Source organism: Lepisma saccharinum, chromosome 25 (assembly GCF_977018435.1).
Source record: "Lepisma saccharinum chromosome 25, izLepSacc3.1, whole genome shotgun sequence".
In the NCBI taxonomy this organism is placed as follows: Eukaryota; Metazoa; Arthropoda; class Insecta; order Zygentoma; family Lepismatidae; genus Lepisma; species Lepisma saccharinum.
The window spans coordinates 12357211-12378426 of record NC_139253.1 but is presented as its reverse complement, the minus strand read 5'-3'; the positions used below and the strand labels follow the sequence as shown (position 1 = coordinate 12378426).

The 21216-nt window shown below is 41.0% G+C and overlaps 1 protein-coding gene across 9 annotated transcripts in view; it reads left to right on the top strand.

Moving 5' to 3' along the window:
• The window catches only part of RhoGEF2 (Rho guanine nucleotide exchange factor 2), a 291915-nt gene that overhangs the window by 85805 nt on the left and 184894 nt on the right, over positions 1-21216 (top strand). For all 9 annotated transcript variants that reach the window (XM_083111366.1, XM_083111359.1, XM_083111363.1 and 6 more), the window contains one exon: positions 6849-6911. In XM_083111366.1, the coding sequence (XP_082967492.1) occupies positions 6849-6911 (63 nt within the window). The remainder of the gene's footprint in view (positions 1-6848; positions 6912-21216) is intronic.

The window sequence follows — 21216 nt, the reverse complement described above, 5'->3', positions numbered from 1 at the left end:
ATAACCCATCAGTGTCGAATTGCATGTTTTACTGTCTGTTGGACACTTGTATGTGCCAGTAATTACGTATGGAGCAGAGACTTGGACAATGACAGAGAGACAAAAGAAAGATGCAGGCAGTGGAGATGAAATTTTTAAGGAGTATATTGGGGAAGACTGAAGGGATAGAATAAGGAATGAGGAGATCAGACAGACGGTGGGGGTGGCGAAGATTTAGGACAGGATAGATCAGGCACAGATGAAGAGGATGGATGCAGAATGACTACCAGTAAGAGCTTACAATGCACAAGGAGTGGGAATAAGGCCAAGGCGGAGACCAAGATTTTGGATTTGGATCAAATGTGTCATATAAATAATTGGCTTTTTACAATTTCATTGACTTTGCTATTATGCATTTCAAGATTGCACGTTTGCCTAAAATTTCAATTTTTGAAGAATTTAGTGAAGATCTGCATTTGATTTTTTTCACAGAGGTGGAAGAATAATTCATCTTCAAGTACAAAAAATGTCAATATTATAGCAATAGTTGATTATGAACTGTATGATAAGTTCCCCGTTCTTGCAAAATGGAAGAAAAACTACACTTTTTCATTATAATAAGATAACACAATGAAGGATAATTTTCAGATGATGCTTATTAAGAAATAGATACTTGTAGCTTTCCAATGAGGTATATTTGACTTTTTTCCTCCCATGGAGTACAATTTTACAAGCACATAAACAGAGGCCTCAATATTTTTGTCACAGATGGTAGGTGCATACTATCAGCTGAAATATGGGAATAGAATGAAGAAAAGAGTTAGAAGGATGGATAAACAAATATATGCAAAGAGGGAGACAGTAAACAATTACACATACATAAAAGAAAGGTTGATATTTTGTAGCCAAAATGAAGTAATTAATACATAACAGGCATCGACGAGAAAAGTAAACATATGTGCCGAAGCCGATTACAGATGTATGAAAATCGGCCGAAATTGACACATCGGCATCGGTATCGGAATCGGCAAAAAAACAATATTTAAACCGGTACAGATTATACTAGAGTTTTACCTTCTAATAAGTTTTATATTCTAGTTTTGTAAGATTTATTGACAATTTGGTTATGATTCGTCATTATTGTAGAGTTTTTGTAATAAAATTATTGCAAACTCATTCAGAGGATCAACCTAACTATAAATCGGAAATAAAACAACACATTGCTGAACCAGGATGTATTGGAAATTCAAAAATGAATATTCAAACCTGAAGCAAGTCCTGAGAAAATACTTGGGCATACTTGCTGCATCAGTATTTAGTGATTGAGTGTTCAGTGTTGCTGAACAGATTTGAGATAAGAGAAGAAGTAGGTTACTTCCTGAAGTGCTTCCAAATCTCGTATTTCTGAAGTTGAATCTGGCATAACAGGAATTCATTTTACATTTCAAAGAACTGCTTGTGTACTAATGTTTAATCTCTTGAGAATCAATGTTCTTCATAAAGGTTCACGTAACATTTTGTAGATGCAAATGTACATTCGCATCTCTTGAGAATATATATGTATATACATATGATATGCAATAGAAATGTACATAGCAAATTTATTTTTGTCATGCTGAAAATAACATCCCATTTCTATTTAATAATCTTATGTATCGGAATCGGTTAAATATCGGCATCGGTATCAGTTCCAAAAATAATCGGCGAGTACATCATCATCGGTAAATTTTCAGCTTCGTCACATCCCTAGTAAACATGCAGTTTACTGTTGGTAAAGTTCGAGGGGAAAGGGGACAATTATTAGGTGGCTTGGTTGAGTCCGGTGGCATTTAGTGGTGTGCATGCTAGATATGTAGGCCCTTGCGATCCGCGCGGCAAGGAGACAAAAGACACAACGGAGACCAAAGACTACTGACGGTAGATTTGGGAGTCGGATGGCTTTGTCTACGCGGCTGGTCCAGGGATACGTGCCTCCAGGTTACGTTGCCGAGTGGTAGGAAGGATGAACCTAACCTACTCACCCACCTTGGGCTTCATTGAACCCACAAAACTACCTGGCTATGCAACCTGGACGCACCTATCCCCGTGCAGCTCTACGCTGTCCTCCAGTGACCATTAACATGGAGGATGTCCCCAATAGACCAGCATCCATTCCGAGGAGTGATTGCTGGTTTATCATAGGGACTTTCAGCCTATTTATTCCGGAGCGAGAGGTACGCTTCCCGGACTTACCCGCCCAAATATGAATTGATAAATCAAGATGTTGGAAAGACACATTTAATATTCTGATGTTAACATATTTAACTATACACAAGCACTGCACAAACTTATAGGTTCGTTTTTACACTTAGAACCAACAAATAGGTAACAAAAAGCATGGTACTTACATATCCTGCATTCACCTCATCACACATGGGCCTTAAAACAAACACTTTTCACTCCAACTATAAATGGGGGAATTTCTGGTGGGTTTTCACTAAAAATATAGCGGTATCTTAAGACATATGGATGTTGGCTTGCACATGAACTGTTTCAGGGAGCTATATCACCAAGGATGGGCCTAATAATCGTGGATGTCTTTGGATACAAAGACATCATGGTTTCCTGATGGCTCATTGCCCTCACCATGTGGTATTGAAAATTTCCGAATTTTCATGAATATTGGTTTCATGCACTTTAAGGTACTTCAAGTGCTGTAATTCGTCCATATTATACACCACAGGGCTGTTTCCCAGCACTTAGTGGATATTCCACATGTTAGAACACAATGGCTTCTCCTTTGTCCTCTCTCCACTGGCCTACACTGGCCCAAAACTTGGAGCGATGTTAACTATCCTAACTATCAACACAGAGTGAAATCAAGATGGCTTCCTCACATGTTAGAAGCTATCACAGTCTCATTGTCTGGTAGCCACGCCCATGAAGCCATCTGATTGGTCCACAGCACCTTGGGTTACTTGCCTTGATCTAGTACCTAAGGAAATCCAATAGATGGCAGTCCAGTCAGGGCTAGTTCCACTGACTCTCACCAGATGGCTCTGGTGCTGTGAGACCGATTGTCTTTTGTCCAAAAACATCGATTTTTTGATGTTTTTGTGGTTTGTTTGCACATATAATTGTGGTTTGGAGTTATTTTCAGGGAAAGCAAGTTAATTTGTGCTTGCACAAATGTTATCCTGAAAATATCTGTTTTAATAAAAAATTTGCATGAAAAACAACATGTGCTCTCTGAATTCTGTTTGTCCAAAAAAAGGATGTCTTTTTGATAACCAATGAATTTTGGTCTGGGGCTTATTATTTACTTAATATTTTGATGTTTTATCATACTTTTACTAATTAGGCCTAATTTCTGTTAATCTTAACATATATGGGAATGTCTATTCCTATTAATTTTACCTGAATTGAATTGGCCTTGTACTTTGGTTGGAGTGGAGTGCTGCCTGTATGTATTGGGGATGTATACCCAACCTTTGGTTGGTTATACCCTTTCCCATTGCCTGTGGGAGAAGGTGTCTGTGGATGGCTGCAATAGGTGGATAATAGCCACACGGAAACAGCCGTTAAAGGTGGTATTATGGGTGTTGGTATGGGTGGCGACAGTAAGGTCTGAGTCTTGAGTTGAAGAACAGTGGTTATTATTTCTGAGGTTCAGGGGGATAGAAGTTTCGCCAAGGTAGAAGTCACCACAGATCTGGCAGATAAAGGTGTATACATATAAGGCTGAAGGAGATGCAGGTACCCCTCATGTGAATGGCGAACTTGCCAGCAGCAGTGGCGATCTGGAGGGTGGGGAGCTGATGAGTATGGGGCAAGTCTTGCATCCATGTTTATTGCACCTGTGGGCTTGGGGGTGGGGGTGTATTTTGACCAATATGTTTTTGAGGTGGGGTTTGAGGTTGAAGACAACCCTGGGTTTGTCCCAAAAGATATTCTGGTGTCGGGATAACTGTGAAGGATGGAGTGAAGGATGTGTTTCATCTTCATGAAGTGAGGTTGGTATTGGGTGATCAATACAGTGGGGTTAGATTTTGGATTGTTTGGTCCAAGTGTGGAGGGTGGCTTGATATATGTTGATGTATGGTTGATGTATGTGTAGGTTATGGGAATGAATGTAGGCTGTAGGATGAGTGGAATGAATTGGTCTGTGAAGACTAGGGAGAGTGGGATGGCTTTTTTGGTGTGGTTGAGGTGAGAGCTGGAGTAGTGAAGATATTGTAGGTGGTTGGTGGATTTGATGTTTATGGAGGTTTCAGCTGAAATAGATATATTAGTATATCAGTAAAAATGGCTGATAATTTAACCAGTCTTGTATTGCTATAAAAAGTCTGTTTGCATGAAGTTCTGCCATTTTGTTGTTATATTAATGTGCCCAAGATTTGTAAAATCTCCTTGAATAAATTATCTTGGGCTATCGACCAGGTCAATTCTGGAAAAGTTTCCAAGCCTTCGAGAGCTAACGTCACTCTCATCTTCAGGATAGAAGTCTCGTCTCAAAGCCATAAAACAGCAGTGTTTCTACTCGGATGTCCTAACAATGCATCACCCAATGAAAAGCTGCCTGGTAGGCCCTAGCCCCTCAAAAAGCTCTTGCACCATGGATTTTTGCAAAGTAAATGCCATATTATGCAGTGGAATGCACAGGAGACACCTGCAGTAGAATATTGGTTATTGATATCAGGAGAAAACATATGAGGGCAATTCGGAAAAATACCGCCGTTTGGTTATCAATGACAGATACTCGTAGATACAGAACTTTTATTATACACATTAGAAAAGTACAACATTACATTACTTTTCGACATAATCACAATTCAAATTGAGGCACTTGTCATAACGTTTTACAAGGTTTGAAATTCCTTCTGCAAAAAAATCTCCCGCATGGGAACGAAGCCACTCTCTAACAGCATTGTGAAGCGCATTCTCATTGTCGAAGCAGTGCAATGCAAGCCACTGTTTCATGTGCCTAAAGAGGTGGTAGTAGCTCGGTGCCAAATCTGAGCTATAGGGTGAATGAGCAAAAACTTCCCAACGGAACTGCTCCAAAAGTTCTTGAGTGCATCCAGCAGTGGTCTCATCGCCGGTCAGAATTCTGTTAAGAAATTGTTCTCCTTCCTCGGCATAACATGAGAGAAAGTCCAAAGCAGAACCCATTCGGTGCTTTTTGTGCTCCTCAGAAAGCAGTTTTGGAACCCAACGAGCACAGAACTTGTGGTATCCCAACTTTTCTGTCACCACCTCATACAAAATAGTCCCAAGAAATGTGGGGAAAGCGAACAGAAAGTTCAGATATCATGAGCCAACGGACTTCACGGACCGTTTTGTCAATTTCCTGCACAAGTACATTGCTGACTACAGATGGGCACCCACTTCTTGCCACATCGTGCACGTCAGTTTGTCCATCTTTAAACATGCTACACCATTCATGTACGACAACTTCAACTGCAACACAACCTTCTCCTTCCACTGACTACTCACTGCCTACTGAACTACTGCGCACAGCGCTACAGGACTGACATCGCTATCCCCAGCTATTTCTCGCACATGCGCAAACTGAGTTTTTTTTTCGAATTGCCCTCATATATTTCTGATATATACAAGAAATACATAGATTTGGAGCTGATATGATGGAGATATGATAGATGTAATTTGGAAATATTGATAAATGCATATTGCTTTTGTGTGCTTTAATATTCTGTGTCAATGCTTATCTTGCACGCTGCTCAGATGGAGTGTTTCATATTTTACCATCCATGCCAGCCAAAGGACAGTTTGAAGGTATGCTTGAAGCTAAGAAGTATTTAAGGATGTAACAATGGTGTTTTGTGTCAGTTTCCATGTGGTGTAGTTATTTTGGAAAGCATTTGAATACTCTCAAGAATGAGGAAAGAAGGGGACCTTACTTTTATACAATATACAGTGGAACCGCGATTTTATGGTCCCTGTTTTTACATTTTTCCGCATTCTACATTCAATGTTCATGGTTCCAATAGAGCAAAATGCTGTAAAATTTTCCCACATTTTAAGTTCTTTCGACTTGGTCATCTCAGAAACGTAACATCAAGGTTCCACTGTAATTCTTCTTATGTTGCTTATGTTGAGTAAAGAGAGATGATATGAACCGAGTAAAAAGAGGTGCACCATCTGTGTGTGTCCAAGTTAAGGCCTTGATGCACCTTTGACTAGCAGCAACAGTCATTCTCCAAAATTCCTCTCCTTTAAAAAAATGGCCATGACATTCCAAATTTTATAAAATTACAACTTTTGAGAATCCCTACCAGAGCATTCAAGTGAATCTTTGTGTGGTTTGCTTTCACTGTTGGCTAGATGTGTGATAGTTTTTATGCACGGTAAGCCTATTTTCGTGTGATTTTTTTTTATTGCACAGTAAGTCTATTTTCTAACTTAAATATCTAGACAACAACGAAAACAAATCACATGAAGATTTACTGGAATGCTGCAAAGAAAATTCTAAACAGATGTAATTTTTCATAATTTGGAATATCATGGCTATTTTTTTGAAAATGACTGCCGGTGCAGGCCAGAGTTCCAGCACAGCTTTAATTGTTGCTGCAGGTTGCATATGCTTCATTTGCTCAAAGATGTTTGTAAAGTTCTGAGTACTTATTGTGTGTGTGTGTGTGTGTGGTGGGGGGGAGTGAATGCATGCTGTGAACCTTTTTTTACTATAATGAATCTAGTTAGTTTCCCAGAAAATATCCACTTTTCACATGATTTGGATCATCAATTTTCAGCATATGTGGTTCAAGACATGGATGCTGTTGTCTTATTTGCTAGCTGAAATGGTATAATTTTGCATGTTTTTTGTGATATTGCAGAAGTACTGATTATTGTTTATTTTATTTTTTCAGTTGAGAGGGTAAAGAAGCAGTCAGAAGAGAGAGATGAGTTGGGTGTACTTATAGATGGCGATGGTAAGTAGGCATTTTGCTTAGAACATGAGGGAAAGTCAGTAAATAAATCACAGATGCTTATCGCAAACCTGCTAATGGTAGTTAGCAGTTTTGAAAAACTGTCAGTTTTAGGAATGGGTGGATGTGAATCTTTTAAGAATTGGATGTTGATCTTAGTGAATTCATATGATACCAGATTCACCATTTAGATGTCAGAGTAAGTGTTAGGGACCCATTTCAGTATTTTCTGGTATCTGATTTTGGATTTAGATATCAGATTCAAGATTCCAATATTGGATCCAGGATTTGGGATTGGGATATCTATCTGCTCTAAGAATTGGAATTCAGATGTCAAATACGTTATGTAGGATTCAGATATCAGATCCAGGATTTGGGATTTAGATATTGGATCCAGAATCAATGCATCAGTAGTGATAGGGATTATGTTGAGAAGCAAGTGTACCCATCTTAGTATCTCTGATAACCTTGTGTGACTAATTTACTGACTTTCCCTCGTATAATTCTCTTTCCTTTCCTTACTGATGAATTTTAATGTTATTTTGTGTGAAGCTTTGCATTGTTATTTTTCTTGTTGTAGGTGTAATGAAGAGTAAAAGAATGGTGATGGAAAAGAGTAATCAATGTTCAGAGTCTTCATGAAAGCTCTTAAAATACAGAAAAGTTACCATAGTACAGTTACCACCATGTTCTATTCAGAACATGCTTTCTTGTTTCAAGGATGGTGTAGGAAGCAACAATTACAGGAACAAGTAAATAAATGCTGTAGTTTTTTTTTGCTGTGTAGCAGATATTGTTTATTTTTGTCTTCCGCAAGCTGAACACTGCTTCTTGGAGAAACAGGTGATGTCTGGATACACTGCATGTTACCAGACATACTGTAACTGCATAGGCTTGCTTCTTCAAAATTAAAAATAACAAAAGAGGAAACAAAGTTTAAAAAAATATTTTTTTTGAATTTGAATTTAACATTTTGGGAGCGTCAGCACTTAGGCTATTTTGATCCCATCACATTATACGGGGGCCAGCCCCTTACCATTACAAATAAAAACTCTAACGTTGCATAACTAAAAATCTTAAAATCTTCTGACTTCTGTTAAAAGCGGAGGCTGTAAATGGGCACTCAGCACACACAAGGACAAAAAACAGGACAACACACACAAAATTATACTGGCCATAGTGCCAGTCGCCAGAGCCTCGTTAGTCTTTAGTCCAGGGTGCACTAGTGGAAGTGAGGTTGACTTTTGGGCACCTAGATGGAAGGTACCCCTTACACCCCAGTTTTAAAAAAGCCAATGATATCTTCTGTAAACCATGCCAGAAAGTAACATTGAGGGATTTCAATCTTATCTCAGTGGAGGTGGTCTGATCAGCACCATACTCTGGCTGCCTTACCCTCAAGTACCCCACTTATTCAAGGCTGGGTGAGTCCAAGAATTTTCAGGAAAGTTACATTAACTACCAATGAGAGAGTTGCAGTAATCCATTGGGGGGAAATTTCCCCTCTTCACTCCCTCAGAAATACATTCTTGGATTTAGATATCAGATTCAAGATTCCGATATTGGAGTCAGGATTTGGGATATAGATATCTATCTGTCTCACTTAATCACAAGATTAAGGTTTTTAATTCAGATTCTGCTAAATAAAGAGGTAAAAAAACAGTAAATGGAATGTGCCTAGCATTGTTTGTCCATGTTCTTCAATTACATCTTCAATTTTTTGAATAATACAAAAATATTTGTCTCCTTGTAACCATAGGGTTCCGGGTTTGATACTTGGTAGAGGCACATAATGATTTGGATCCCACTTCAAACTGTAGGTCCAGTCCCAATTAGCATTCTCTGCATTAAGTGGACTTAAAACTCATCAAACCAAACAAGAAGATTTAGGTGTAGAGAGATATAGATCACAAGCAGACTAGCACCCAAAGAGGAGCTTTTATGAGAAGAAATAATTATTAATGACCAGAAACATAGCTTTGGCTAAAAGGAAGAGATTCCTGTAGCCCTTTGTCTGGAGCACAGCATTGTATGAATGCTGAAAGGTAAAGATGGGTGGGTGATACAGGAGAATGTTGAAGATCAAATGGGTAGCTAGATTAAGGAATGAAGATGTCCTGAGATGCGCATGAGGCAAGGGAAGCATGTGGAAATTGAGCCAACCTCCATGGCAGAGTGGTTAACACAGAGTGCTATGACACCAGGTGTCCTGGGTTCGAATCCTGGCCAGTCCATGCCTGATATCTTGGGAGCGTCCCTTCATCTATTTCATGATATCATTACTCACCCTCTTTGTCGGGATTAGCCAAAAGTGTCAGAAAAGTGACTAAATAATAAAAATCAAAGCAAATTGATATCCAGAGAAGTTGCAAAATAGTAAGTTATGTCCTGGGACATGAAGGAATAGTGAAAACTGTAATTGAAGGAAGGATAGAAGGTCAAAGTCTCATTGGAAAGCAAGGATGGAGTATATCAAAACTGCTCATTCAAAATATGAAAGCTGCAAAGAAATGCACACATTAGCAGAAGACAGGAACAAATGAAGAAATGCAAGAAAGTACAAACATTCTTGGGTGGGGGCTGGGATCCTTCCCCAGATGACCTATGACAAACTGGACATAACTGGTAGAGTGCCATGTGTCCATCTCAGAACAAGTCCTGTTTCTCTACGTTCATTTTTGAGTGAGTTGTTCAACATTTTTATTGCCTCCACAGTGGCGTATGGTTGGGTGGGCACTAGAATCAAGGAACGAAGAAGAATGAAGAGAAGGAAATATGAAGTGAGTAGGGGAATAATGGCAGAAGCTAAAATTTTCAATTGGCAATAAGAAAGAAGGGGGGATGAATCTGGAGTAAGTCAACCTCAGGGTTGAATACTACGAAAAAGAAGTTGTTGTATTTCATGTTCTGTCCATTTTTCTCATACTCCTTCACCCTAAGAGTACAGAATGGCTTTACTTTGTCATCCTTTTAACTTCCTCAACTCAAAGAAGTTCCTCTGTTCCATGCTACTAATGCTGACAGTGTAGTGCACCTCTGTTCTCGTAAAGTGTCAGTTGAAATCCGTATTGAATGCGTACATGTCATGTTGGAAGTCTTGCATTTACGTCTCTCACACCAGATTTTCAGCGAAAGAACCATGGGAGATCGCTCGTTGATTCAAGGTGTTTCTCGCTCCACTGAAGAGCAATGTCCTTGATTGTTACCAACTTCCCTGACATGACACTTGCTCACACTACAGTTTTGGATACCCAAGAATTGTTTAAAACAGCCCACGGAATGAGTCATAATTTTTCCTGTTCAGAACAATTTGTTGAAGCATTTGGAAGACTGTAAATGCAGTACCTATCAGGTTGATTACTGATGGCAACACAGTTAAGCTCAAGTTTGTAACTTTTTTTCCTTCAACTGGTTCGCATCCTTATTGTAGGCTAGGGAAACCGATAATAATTTTGAATTACCTTGTATTTTCAGGAAACATTCTATATCAATACAATATCAAGGGGAGGGGGAGTTGTTAAGATGCCACAGTGTGGAAACATATGTAGTGACTACACTGTAAATGCAACTTCATTTTGTTGCTTGAGGTCCCGGCATTTTGCATGTGGTTGGATGTGCTAACGAGTTTCCTTGTAGCCAAATTGTTAAAGAGCTCGCCTTTGGTGCAAGGGATCTTGGGATATATACCCTGTGAAGCCCCCAAAATTTGGTGTTCAGTGTTGCAGAGCTTCTTGAAAAGAAGTGCAATTAGCTTCGACCACAAAAGCCAGAAAACAGCGGTGGTGAGACTCGGCAAGGAACTAGAAGTTACTGAAATTCTGAGCTTTTCCATTTGCAGTTAGCTCCTTAACTGGAGGTTGAGTGGCAGTTAACATAACCCGTGCTTTATCTGGCAACCAACAAGGTATTCCACAGTTCCAATCAAACATCGATGCATTGACAATGCATCACCCAATCAAAAGTCATTTGACAGACCCTGGTGCTCAGATGGCTGTTTCACCATGAAGTTTAATTTTTCCCCATGCTGGCTTTGTCTTCGCCCCAACAGTGGGGCAAAATATGGAAATTTGTTCTTTGTGAGACTTTCTCCCAAAAAATTTTCATCGCTGATGAATGGGTGAATTGTAAAAGAAGCAAAGTAGATATGCTTTTATGCTAACTCGGAAGGCTGTGTTAAAACTCCCTTTTTGGGTGGCCATCCCAACAAAGTATTTCTGTGTTTTTTTTCTGCCACAGTAGGTGAGTGCTGGGATGGTATGTTTAACGATGGCTCTGCAAGTGTCCCTTCATCAATTTAATCTTATGACTATTCATCGGGATTAGTCTAAAGAGATCGAAAAGTGGCGTAAAATGAAAATACGTTTTTGACAACACAGTTGGTAGTGTAGTGGATAAGGTTGAGACACGAATTCAGTGTGTCCCATGTTCGATTCACCCGATTGAAGGTCAAGTTCTGATTAGCCTATCGGAACGTAAAAGTAAAGATGTGTTTTTCGATGTATCGATACCGAGTCGAGATTTCTAAAAATATCGGAGGTTCGATATCGTAAAAATATCGACCTCGATATATCGATTTTTGTAAGTTTTAAGTCCACTTTATGAACAGATAGGATAATAAAGACTGGACCTACGGTTTAAAGTGGGATCCGAACCATTGTGCGCCTCGAACGTTGGCATATCGATAATTCCGATGTTGACATCGACATTATCGACGATGACCACCATAATCAACTTTTGAGCTGATTCAAAAGCACCGTTCATTCTCGCTGATTTTTAAGTTCTTCGGGAGGGGCGCTGGTTGAGAACTGCAGAGCGAAATGTTCCACTTCATTGTGTTTTGGCACTTCTATTTTCTCTTATTCAACAGGCAAGTAGGATTCCTAGTTTCTCCTAGATAAAATTGCAATTGATAGATACCCAGTTATATCGGAGTCGATACCTTCGGTACTCGTTATATCAGTTCGACATCGTTCGATATCGCACTGCCCTAGGCGAGAGCGGACTTCGAAAAGCCTTTCCGCGTATTCAGTTGGCTTACAAAGCGGAAGTCACCGGGTGTGTACGTGGGAGGTTGGCTTGGATTGTGTGTTGCCATTCACACCAGCAAGGCCTGAACGTCTCACCCAGCGGTGATGCTCAAAAATAGTTGGAAGGAGTCTTCAAGGTGATCCAGCCGGGAAGCCGAGAACATGAGTGGCAACATGAAAGGGAAAGTGTGGGTGGCGCAGCCCCCTCCCCCTTCACCCCCGTTCTCTATGCATGCACATGCACACATGGCCGGCTGCTTTCGGAAACTTGCCTTGCTCGTATTCTCGACCTACGATATTGACGTAGTGCGCTTGCCCGTTGGCAAACTCGGCCCTTGTTGCCTTTGAAAATTCGTTATTACAGTTTTGCGAGGCTCTGGCGACTAATTTATTTAGAGTTGGCATAGTAAGCAACTTATCGTATGCTTTTTGTTCTCGCAGCGTTCAATATTGGCAAGGTAAACGAAGTACTTTTTTACGTCACTATGTAACAAGTACAGTGAAGCTCAATTTGTATTTTTTATATGACTATATATAGTTCACCATTTTTTATGGGACCCCGTGGCGTAGTGGTTAACACAGCGTCCGGTCACGAACTTCATCATCGTTCATCCTCATCGTCGCAGTTAGCTCAAAGTGGCAGAAAAGCGACGCTAAGTAACAAAAATCAAATCAAATCAACTTATCGTAGAGGTATAGCGAGGATTTTATGTAACGAAATTTCTGGAAAATGCAGTGATTATTTCGAACAGGAAAACATTTCGAAATTACCTTTCTTTTTCGAAGTCAAAGCCCTTGATGCGAGCATCATAAATTTAAGATGGACACCGGCTCACGATCAAGTTCAAAGTACCAACACCCGCCTTGGTTGAACTGGAATCACACTTGAAAAATCCGTTTGGCTCACCTTTTTAGATTTAAATCTTAATGGATAATTGACAATATGCTGCTTATTTTAAGTCACAGAGTTGAATTTTGAAAATGTGAAATTTTGGGAACTAAATGCGATTTTTTTAAATGCCAAGTGCTGAAACACTGTACCTCTCCATATAGTTCCATTCCTGTTGAACAAGGACTTATATGTTGGTTAATCAAACGCAAGCAGATCACACTAAAGGTGTTCAGTTCACCTCAAAAGGGCAAGCACTACATAACTATCTATTCCTCGATCTGAAAAGCTGCTATAATTTCATAACTACCGTGCGTCCATTTCGATCTTCAGCCGAGAGATCGGGAGAAGCGTGGCGGGCGGCGCTGACGGAGATGCCGACATTTGCGGCCTGTAATGCCCGCTTATTTTTATGGACATATGCAGACATTTATATAAATATTGCAAAACGAGCACTAACCTGTGTTATAAGAGTTGTTAAAACTGATATGCACCAAGTGACAAGTGTGGAGACTTTCGGGGAGAATACGTTGAATAGCCTGAAACTTTCGTGCCTGTAGCTAAAGTCCTTCTAAGTCGGGCCGAGAACTTATCAGCCCCCCTCGTAACGTGAACCTTGCGGCTGGCATTCCAATCCTCTTACTGACACAACACACATACACACTGCAATAACACAAACCAGTAACGGTAAGTAACCAATAATAACACTCTTGCGCACAGTACGAAATTAACACGCTCTTGGTTTACATCTGTTCGCCACTATATTCACAGCTCTGTCGCGAAGGAACAAAAAACTCGAGCTCGGAGATTTCGGATTGCAAGGAAGCTCACGAACACCATTGACTTTTAACGGTTTCGTCTACAGCGTAATCTTGATACAGTGTTGCACATTCGAAACCTCCAAACGATCCCCATCGACACAAAACTCTTTCAAGGATATAAACTTAAGCAGGACGTTACTGGTCAAAACTATGATTAAAATGTTTTATTATCTGTGGCTCTTAACATCGTTTCTAAAGCGTATTTTTTTGTGTATATAAGGGCAGAACTTGGATGAATTACAGATGATAAATTATAACACAGGTTAGTGCTCGTTTTGCAATATTTATATAAATGTCTGCATATGTCCATAAAAATAAGCGGGCATTACAGGCCGCAAATGTCGGCATCTCCGCCAGCGCCGCTCGCCACGCTTCTCCCGATCTCTCGGCTGAAGATCGAAATGGACGCACTGTAGTAGAAGATAGGTTGATGACGTATACTACGTGGAAGAGAAGTTGACATTTGGATGTCTTTACAAGGAGTCACCCCTTACACCGCAGTTTGATAAGAGGAATCATGCATTCGCTTGTTGGGCTGGGGAAAGCGAATTCTATTTTGCTGTGTGAAAACTGACTCCAGAAGAGTGTCAATGTATCAGTAATGTTACAGAGTTTCCGAAAGTCTTTGTCGCTATCAGAATTTCCGATTTCTTTCTCTGCCCCGTGTTTTCATTGTGTTTTGGTTTTACGTCATTAATTATTACTTCAGTCTCTTCCTTTGTGTGTACGGTAATTACGATTTTGCGTGAGAGTGGAACTTTACCGGAAAGAAACTGCACCATGATGTACTTGAAAGCATCAGTTTTTGAAGATTGTGTTCGGTTTTTTTTCGCACGGATGACATTTTTCAAAATGACTCGCTATTGAATATTAACTTGTCCCTTCCTTTCATCTTACGTTAACTCGTGACTTCGTGAATGAATGGATGGGTGGTCACAAAAGAAAAAAGAGGTAAAGTTATCCCCTGTGCATTGCACATAGGCTGTGTGTTAGGTAGGACCCAACACATTCTGGATATCGCCCATATTGGAGGCGATGTGATTAGCTCGGCGCTCCAATGGTCTTTATCTTTCCAGGATTGCCTCCAGGTACCCACTGGTTATAAATATACTGAGTCTCGTGTTATTTGCAATTACGTAAAGATATTGATATAGTATCAAATTGCTAATAACTCCCTGGTGACTGATCCGTAACTAGTAAGTCGCAGGTTCGCATCATGCAGCCGGCTATTCTGACTGAAGTTTTCCCACAGTTTCCATGGCAAAAGCCATGGTGATTTCCTTCTCCACTCTTTTCGACCGTTTCGTCCTGCTTAGGAATGCCTTCGCGACGCAAGAGTCAACCTCGATATGTTCTCGAATCTCGAAATAATAGATACAGAAAACGAGAAACATTAACTAATAGTATAACCATCCGTTACTAATCAATGAGCCAGTGGACGAACACCATGGTGTAGTTGGTGTTGCCTTGTAATAAGCGGAGTGGTTAGAGCAGCGCGCCGCAACGCTAGAGGTCCCAGGTTCGAATCCTGACCTGGACATGGGTGTTCTTTGAGGTGTCCGATCTTTAATTTCATCATGCCGGATCCTGTCGCCGAGTGGTTAGCACATCGCGCTACGACGCCAAGGGTTCCGGGTTCGAATCCCGCTCGGGCTTTGTTGTTTGTGAATGTCCATTCATCAATTTCATCACTCATCCCCATCTTCGAAAATTAGCCAAGAGGCACCAAACGCGAAGTAAAATAAACTAAATCAATCAATTTAATTTCATCATATCACTCATCCTCATTGTCGCAATTGACCAAAATCGGAAGAGAAGCAACGTACAATATATAAATCAATTCAATGAATCTTATTGTAATCAAGGACTCCCTGCTTCGAATTAGCGATTTTATCCAGATTTCAAATATCCGGATAGTCTGATATTCGGATATCCCAATTATCCAGATATACGAGTTGCCCAGATTATCTGGATATCTGAATTATCCTGATATTCGGATTATCCGGTGTGCACTATCCGGACAGTTTTATCGTTGATTAGTTTTACGGGCTATCCACATATTTTATTCGTCATTTTCGTATTTCACTACGTATTTTCCACATTCTTCATAAAATCTGTTCTTCGAACCCCGGCGGAGGAAGATTTCAAGGTGGTTCGGATCCCACTGTAAACTGTAGGTCCAGTCCCGATTTAGCTATCTGAACTTAAAGTGGACTTAAAAGGATATTTGGAAATCAGCCAGCCTGCTGTGCTGGGCGGATATCCTATCGTAATACTAAGCCAGAGGCCCGAGGTTCGAACCCTGTGGTTGTATCTTTGTGTTTGTGTCATCCGATCATCCTGAACGTAGCGATTAACCCAGGAGGTAGAAAAGCTACGTAAAATAACAGAAATAGTCTCGGTACCCTGGTTTGTGCCGGTTAGCTTAGCGGTACACACCCACAACTCCCATTCGTCGTTCCCCACCACTGGGTTCGTTACTGCAGTCACCCCAAACCACCTTTCCACGCATCGCACTTAATATGCAGTTAGGCACACGCAGCGCGGTGGAACGTGCTCGCCTTCGAACGGGAACCAGAGATCAGTGAGCAGCCTTCAAAACATAAACTAAGCGCTACTTATCCAAGCATTAAAAATCATTATACTGTTTATGAGGTCCGTTATGATTATTTGTAGTGTCAAGTGTGACATTAACCCCGATTACCGCTTAGTGTTCACGCAGCGTATCGCGATTTGGTTTGTGTTTGTTGTGTGTTAATTAAAAGCAACAATCGTTATGTATATAATATCACTAAAACCACACATGTGCCTTACGAATAGATTTCGCTGCTCTGTGCTTAATAACTGAGTTTTAGAAAAATGCTGTCTGCAGGGGCAGCGTAAGGGCCGGGCGACCTAGGCGACTGCCCACAGGTGGCGCCAGACCCTGGTGTCTCCTTGAGTAACGCCAAAAGCTTAATTTTGATTTTTTAATGGTGGCTACTTGTAAAAAGAGTTGTTACAAACCAGATATTTCATATTGGAAACAATAGCGCGAAATGGAAAAAAAATCAGAAAAGAAACATAGATGGCAGCACAAGGTGATAGAATATAAATAAATTGTTGGAGAATAAGTATCGATTTAGCTTTGCAGTGCTGCTTTGGGGTCCTGAGGACCCCGGCTGATACGTTTTTTGTGACTGCCACCAGATAGCTTTGCTCTGCAGACTGCCCATCTCTGTAGTTTCCTGACATCTGGTGAGGAGTTTAGAAAAGCCATTAGTTTTGCAGGAAAGCCAGTAGTGTTAACACTGTTGAGTAAGCGGGGTACTGTAGACCCCAAAGTACTGTTTATGTAAATTTTTGTGGAAGTGTCCAGTGTGCAATTTGTGCTCAAAATGTTTGTTCAAAGTGTCTTGAAAATGAACAGGAATAATTTTCTTGCAAATTTATTCAGTTTTATAAACATATGTTTGAATTTTTTTTTCATTAAAGCAGTGGTCATATACATTTTTTATTTGGGATCGTCAGGACTCCTAGATACCATTTACGTATTTTTTCTAGATGTAGTACTGAAGTGTTAGTAAGAGTAAAAGTGTGATAGAAAGTGCAGAAAAGATTAAGTGAATAGATAATGGAAAGGAAAACAAACGGTTTTCGTCATCCAACAAGTTTTAGGCACGGATAAAGAAGTACTCGCCGAAGTAAAAATTTAGGAACTCGATAAGCACAGCTCAATGTAGCCTTTGTCTTCATTGCTACCATCCGTGCAAGGTGGAATTTTTTGAATTTATTGCTGCGTGACAATACGTACACTCATGTTCAGATAAAGTGGCACATGTTTCAACTGTTAAACCCTATAAAGTGTGTCACTTTATGTGAACAGGAGTGTACATTGCAAAACCATTTAGCAAGTTAAGCTAAGAGATTACTGTTATTTTGATGTCATTATGTAGGCACTAAATAAATGCATAGCTACAATAAATGCATTCTTCAACAGTAATACTTTTCTCTAAAGTATTTCAAAATAAAGCTATTATTTTTCTTATTTTAAAACCGTGATTATGTAGCTGGTCAAGCTTTTTTGTTGGGAGTGGAAAGCAGGAGGGGCCGCCAAAAATCCACTTCGGGTGAAAATTTTATCTTGAGCCGCCCTCTGGCTGTCGGCAAGAAAAAAACACTGAAGGAAAAATGCGAGAAATATCGGACACAAAGTGATTGATTGAGTTGGTGTTTAAAGTCCACTTTATGCACAGTAAGGGTAATCGGGACTGGACTTACAATTTTAAAGTGGGATCCGAACCACTATGTGCCTCCACCGGGTATCGAACCCGGGACCCCTTGATTACAAGGTGACGACGTTACCACTGCGCCAAAGAGGAGGCCCTGGACACAAAGAGAGTATATGCTTCTGGAGTGCACTCAGAAAAAGTGTGTTTGGAATACGCAAGAAATAGTTACCTGGTAACTAAATATTTGTTTAAATGGTCGACACTACTCAGCAATAAAACCTCGACGCCTCACACAATATTTTTTTTCCAAGTACAAGTCGTCAGCTATGCTCACTTTTATTGATGTTATCCTTAGCCGTATTATCTCCACATATAACATACAACACGTCGGCATTACAACTATTCACGTTGCCGCCCCAAAACACCCAGGCCTATTAGGCCTACACCTCTAGCCCCGATACCACTTCCCTTCTGAACGTAGTGCTGCCATCTGCCGTGTAAACAAACATCACATTGGAAGTGAAACGCTGCGAGGATATTTCCTAAGAACGCGGAAGCGAATTTGCATCATTATTTACTTTCCAATATAGGCATCTGATAAAGCGGCCGGGGAGAGTGAAATTGATTTGCGCCGAGAGAGAAACATCCTCCCGTACATTCCGAGATCTGCGACTGGCAACCCTGCGGACTCTTCCCACTGCCAGAAGTTCGTTAAGTTTAGTGCCGTCGTCTCCACGCGTGCGATATGTTCGCGTGTGCCGTGTCGCGAAGCCGAATCGAAAAGGCTTTTTGAGCCATGTAGTGCAGTGTGGATGTGTAGAGGTGATGGTACGACGAATGTGGCATTCGTTGAGATCCTAACGAAAAGGCATGTGGTGTGAAAAGTTCGGATCGTCGATGTGGTGAAAATATGTGTGGAATCGCTTCGTGCGTGTGTGTGTAATATCGAAATGTCGTGCTCTGTGACCGCTTACCTGCTTGCTACGAGGAGCTAATGGTGCGAGAAGTTGGCTGCAGCTCGTAAGCAAGCGACCGGCTCTCCTGGCGCACAGTGGACTCTGCGGATAGTGTTGTTCTTCCTGCACAACTTTTAGTCCTGCATGGATATATACTTCTATATGGAACACCATGATTCTCGTACAGGCTCGTTGAAGAGAAGCAGCAGCTTTAAGAAACTTCTTAAACTTCCAATATGGGGATCAGGTAAGTCACAGGGCGTCAACCTGCATGTTACTTTCACCCCACTGCAGAAACAGCTCTAGGTATCAAAGATTGTATTGTCCATGTCACGACGCTGGTAATTTTACAGACAGCACAAATATTGATTTCAGTATGTATGTCGTTCAGTGCGTGTGTGGCGTGGAAATGAGATTTGAGGTCAGCGGTTGAGGCTATCGCGGGTTCGATTCCAGGTTCTTCTTTGAAGAGGCCTTGTATCCAAGATTCTCTAGGAAGCTACATCTCGTAAGAAGGATGCATATTATCGTCTCGATAGTGGACGGAACGAAAGTGTTTGTAGAAGTGCCGACGGAAAGGTATCAACTAAGATGACGTGATACGTGCAGGAGTGTTGGCATGTCTCTTTAAACATGAAAGCGACATGTGATACGAAGCTGCGCTGCGGTTACGTTCGCCTACACATGCACGGAATATATGAAATGTTCCAGACTTGAACGAGCATATAATGTGCACTATTTCTGAACGACATCCACGCTGCATAACTTCGGAATGCACTGAATTTTATGTAATATTATCTTTTTCGAGATGCTTTGTGAACTTGTCCTTACAATTGACAGTACGTGTTGCTGTGTGTATGTTTGATTGCATTCAGTCACGTGTATATGCGTACAGGTATTTTAATAATTAAAATGTTCCAGTGTCTTCACCCATTTCCATACGTGCGAGACAGCATTGGCGTACGCAGGAGGGTACTGATGGGGCTACAGCCCGTTCTGAAATTTTGAAAAAACAAATTTCAAATAAAAGCAGAACTCTGGAAACACCAGAGTGGTAAAGGCACCCACCGCTCCCCTTAAAATGACCCCCAATTCTCATTTAAGAGAGTGGAAAGTTCTAAATATACGAAAAACTTATTGTGCCCCCCAAAAGAAACTATGTACTATCCACCTTTACAATTCCAGCTCACGCAGAAGTAAAATCCTGCATACGCCAGTGCGAGTTTACATGCAGCAGCAAGTTGTTCGTTGCCATGATCCTGTGTATTTTTATTATAATATCGTAGCGATGAAGAAACCTAGTGTTTGACGTTCTCAGCAATATCCCGACCGAGGACATTTAATTATTTTTTTCAAACTTATACAAACCGGATGAGCACCGTGGCATTATGACGTGAAGCATCAGATAACAAGCGGTCTCACATGTTTCAGCGATAATAGGCGAGGAACAAATGTCTACCGTGAGAGAGAGAGCCTCCGAAGAAAACGAACAGCCAGGCGTTCCCATGCCGGTGTGCTCTTCCGTGGGATCTAATAAAGAAGGTTAGGTCTCTCGAGCCTTGCTCGGTTGTGTGTTTATCGGATTGCGAGGGAGCAACGTATGTGTCGCAAGTTAGGCCGTGATCTCGGCGTTCCTGCTCAAGGTGAATCATTTCGCATTGTGCGTGAACTAGTCTTCCCTCTCTCGCTCCCCCCAGTCTGTCTCGCCCTGGTGGCAAAATTTCATTTTGTGTTCGATTCCGCTGTTGGAGGGCTTCCCCCCCGTCCACGGGGACGGCAGGGTGGGGAGAGGGAAATTCTCTCCGCGAAGGGAAATTTCCTCACAGTTTTGCAAAATGTAATTCAGCTTCCTAATGCCATGGCTTGGTATCACGTAACCAGGAAGACTGATTATAGGTTCAAGGACTGAATTATGTCAGAACACTTTTATTACTCCTTAGTTCTTTCTATTGTTTTCTGTACTGCACCGGGTGTAAGGGGTGATATTTTGAGAAGGCACCCAACAGCCAACCTTACTTCCACGTAGTACACCCCGGTGACTGGATGTTGCAGGCAACGAGGCTCTGGCGCCTAAACCCATGCCGGTGTAATCCTCCATAGGACTGTGTGTTGTCGTGTTTTTTGTCCTTGAATGTGATGTCCCTTACAGCCTTGGCATTTTAACCAAGGTAAGGAGATTAGAGACATGTATTGATTTTAGTTACGATAAGGGGTTGGTCCCCTTTGTCTTTGTATGTAAGGGGTTGGTCCCCTATGTCTTTGTATGTTGGAACATAAGACTCTGGTGTCCAGATTCATAGAATATTTCAAGCACTTTTAGCCAATCGGTGCCTTGTGAACATTTATCATCTGTGGGATAATTTACACATCACCTGCAATATGTACTGTGGACTTGTATTCAGAG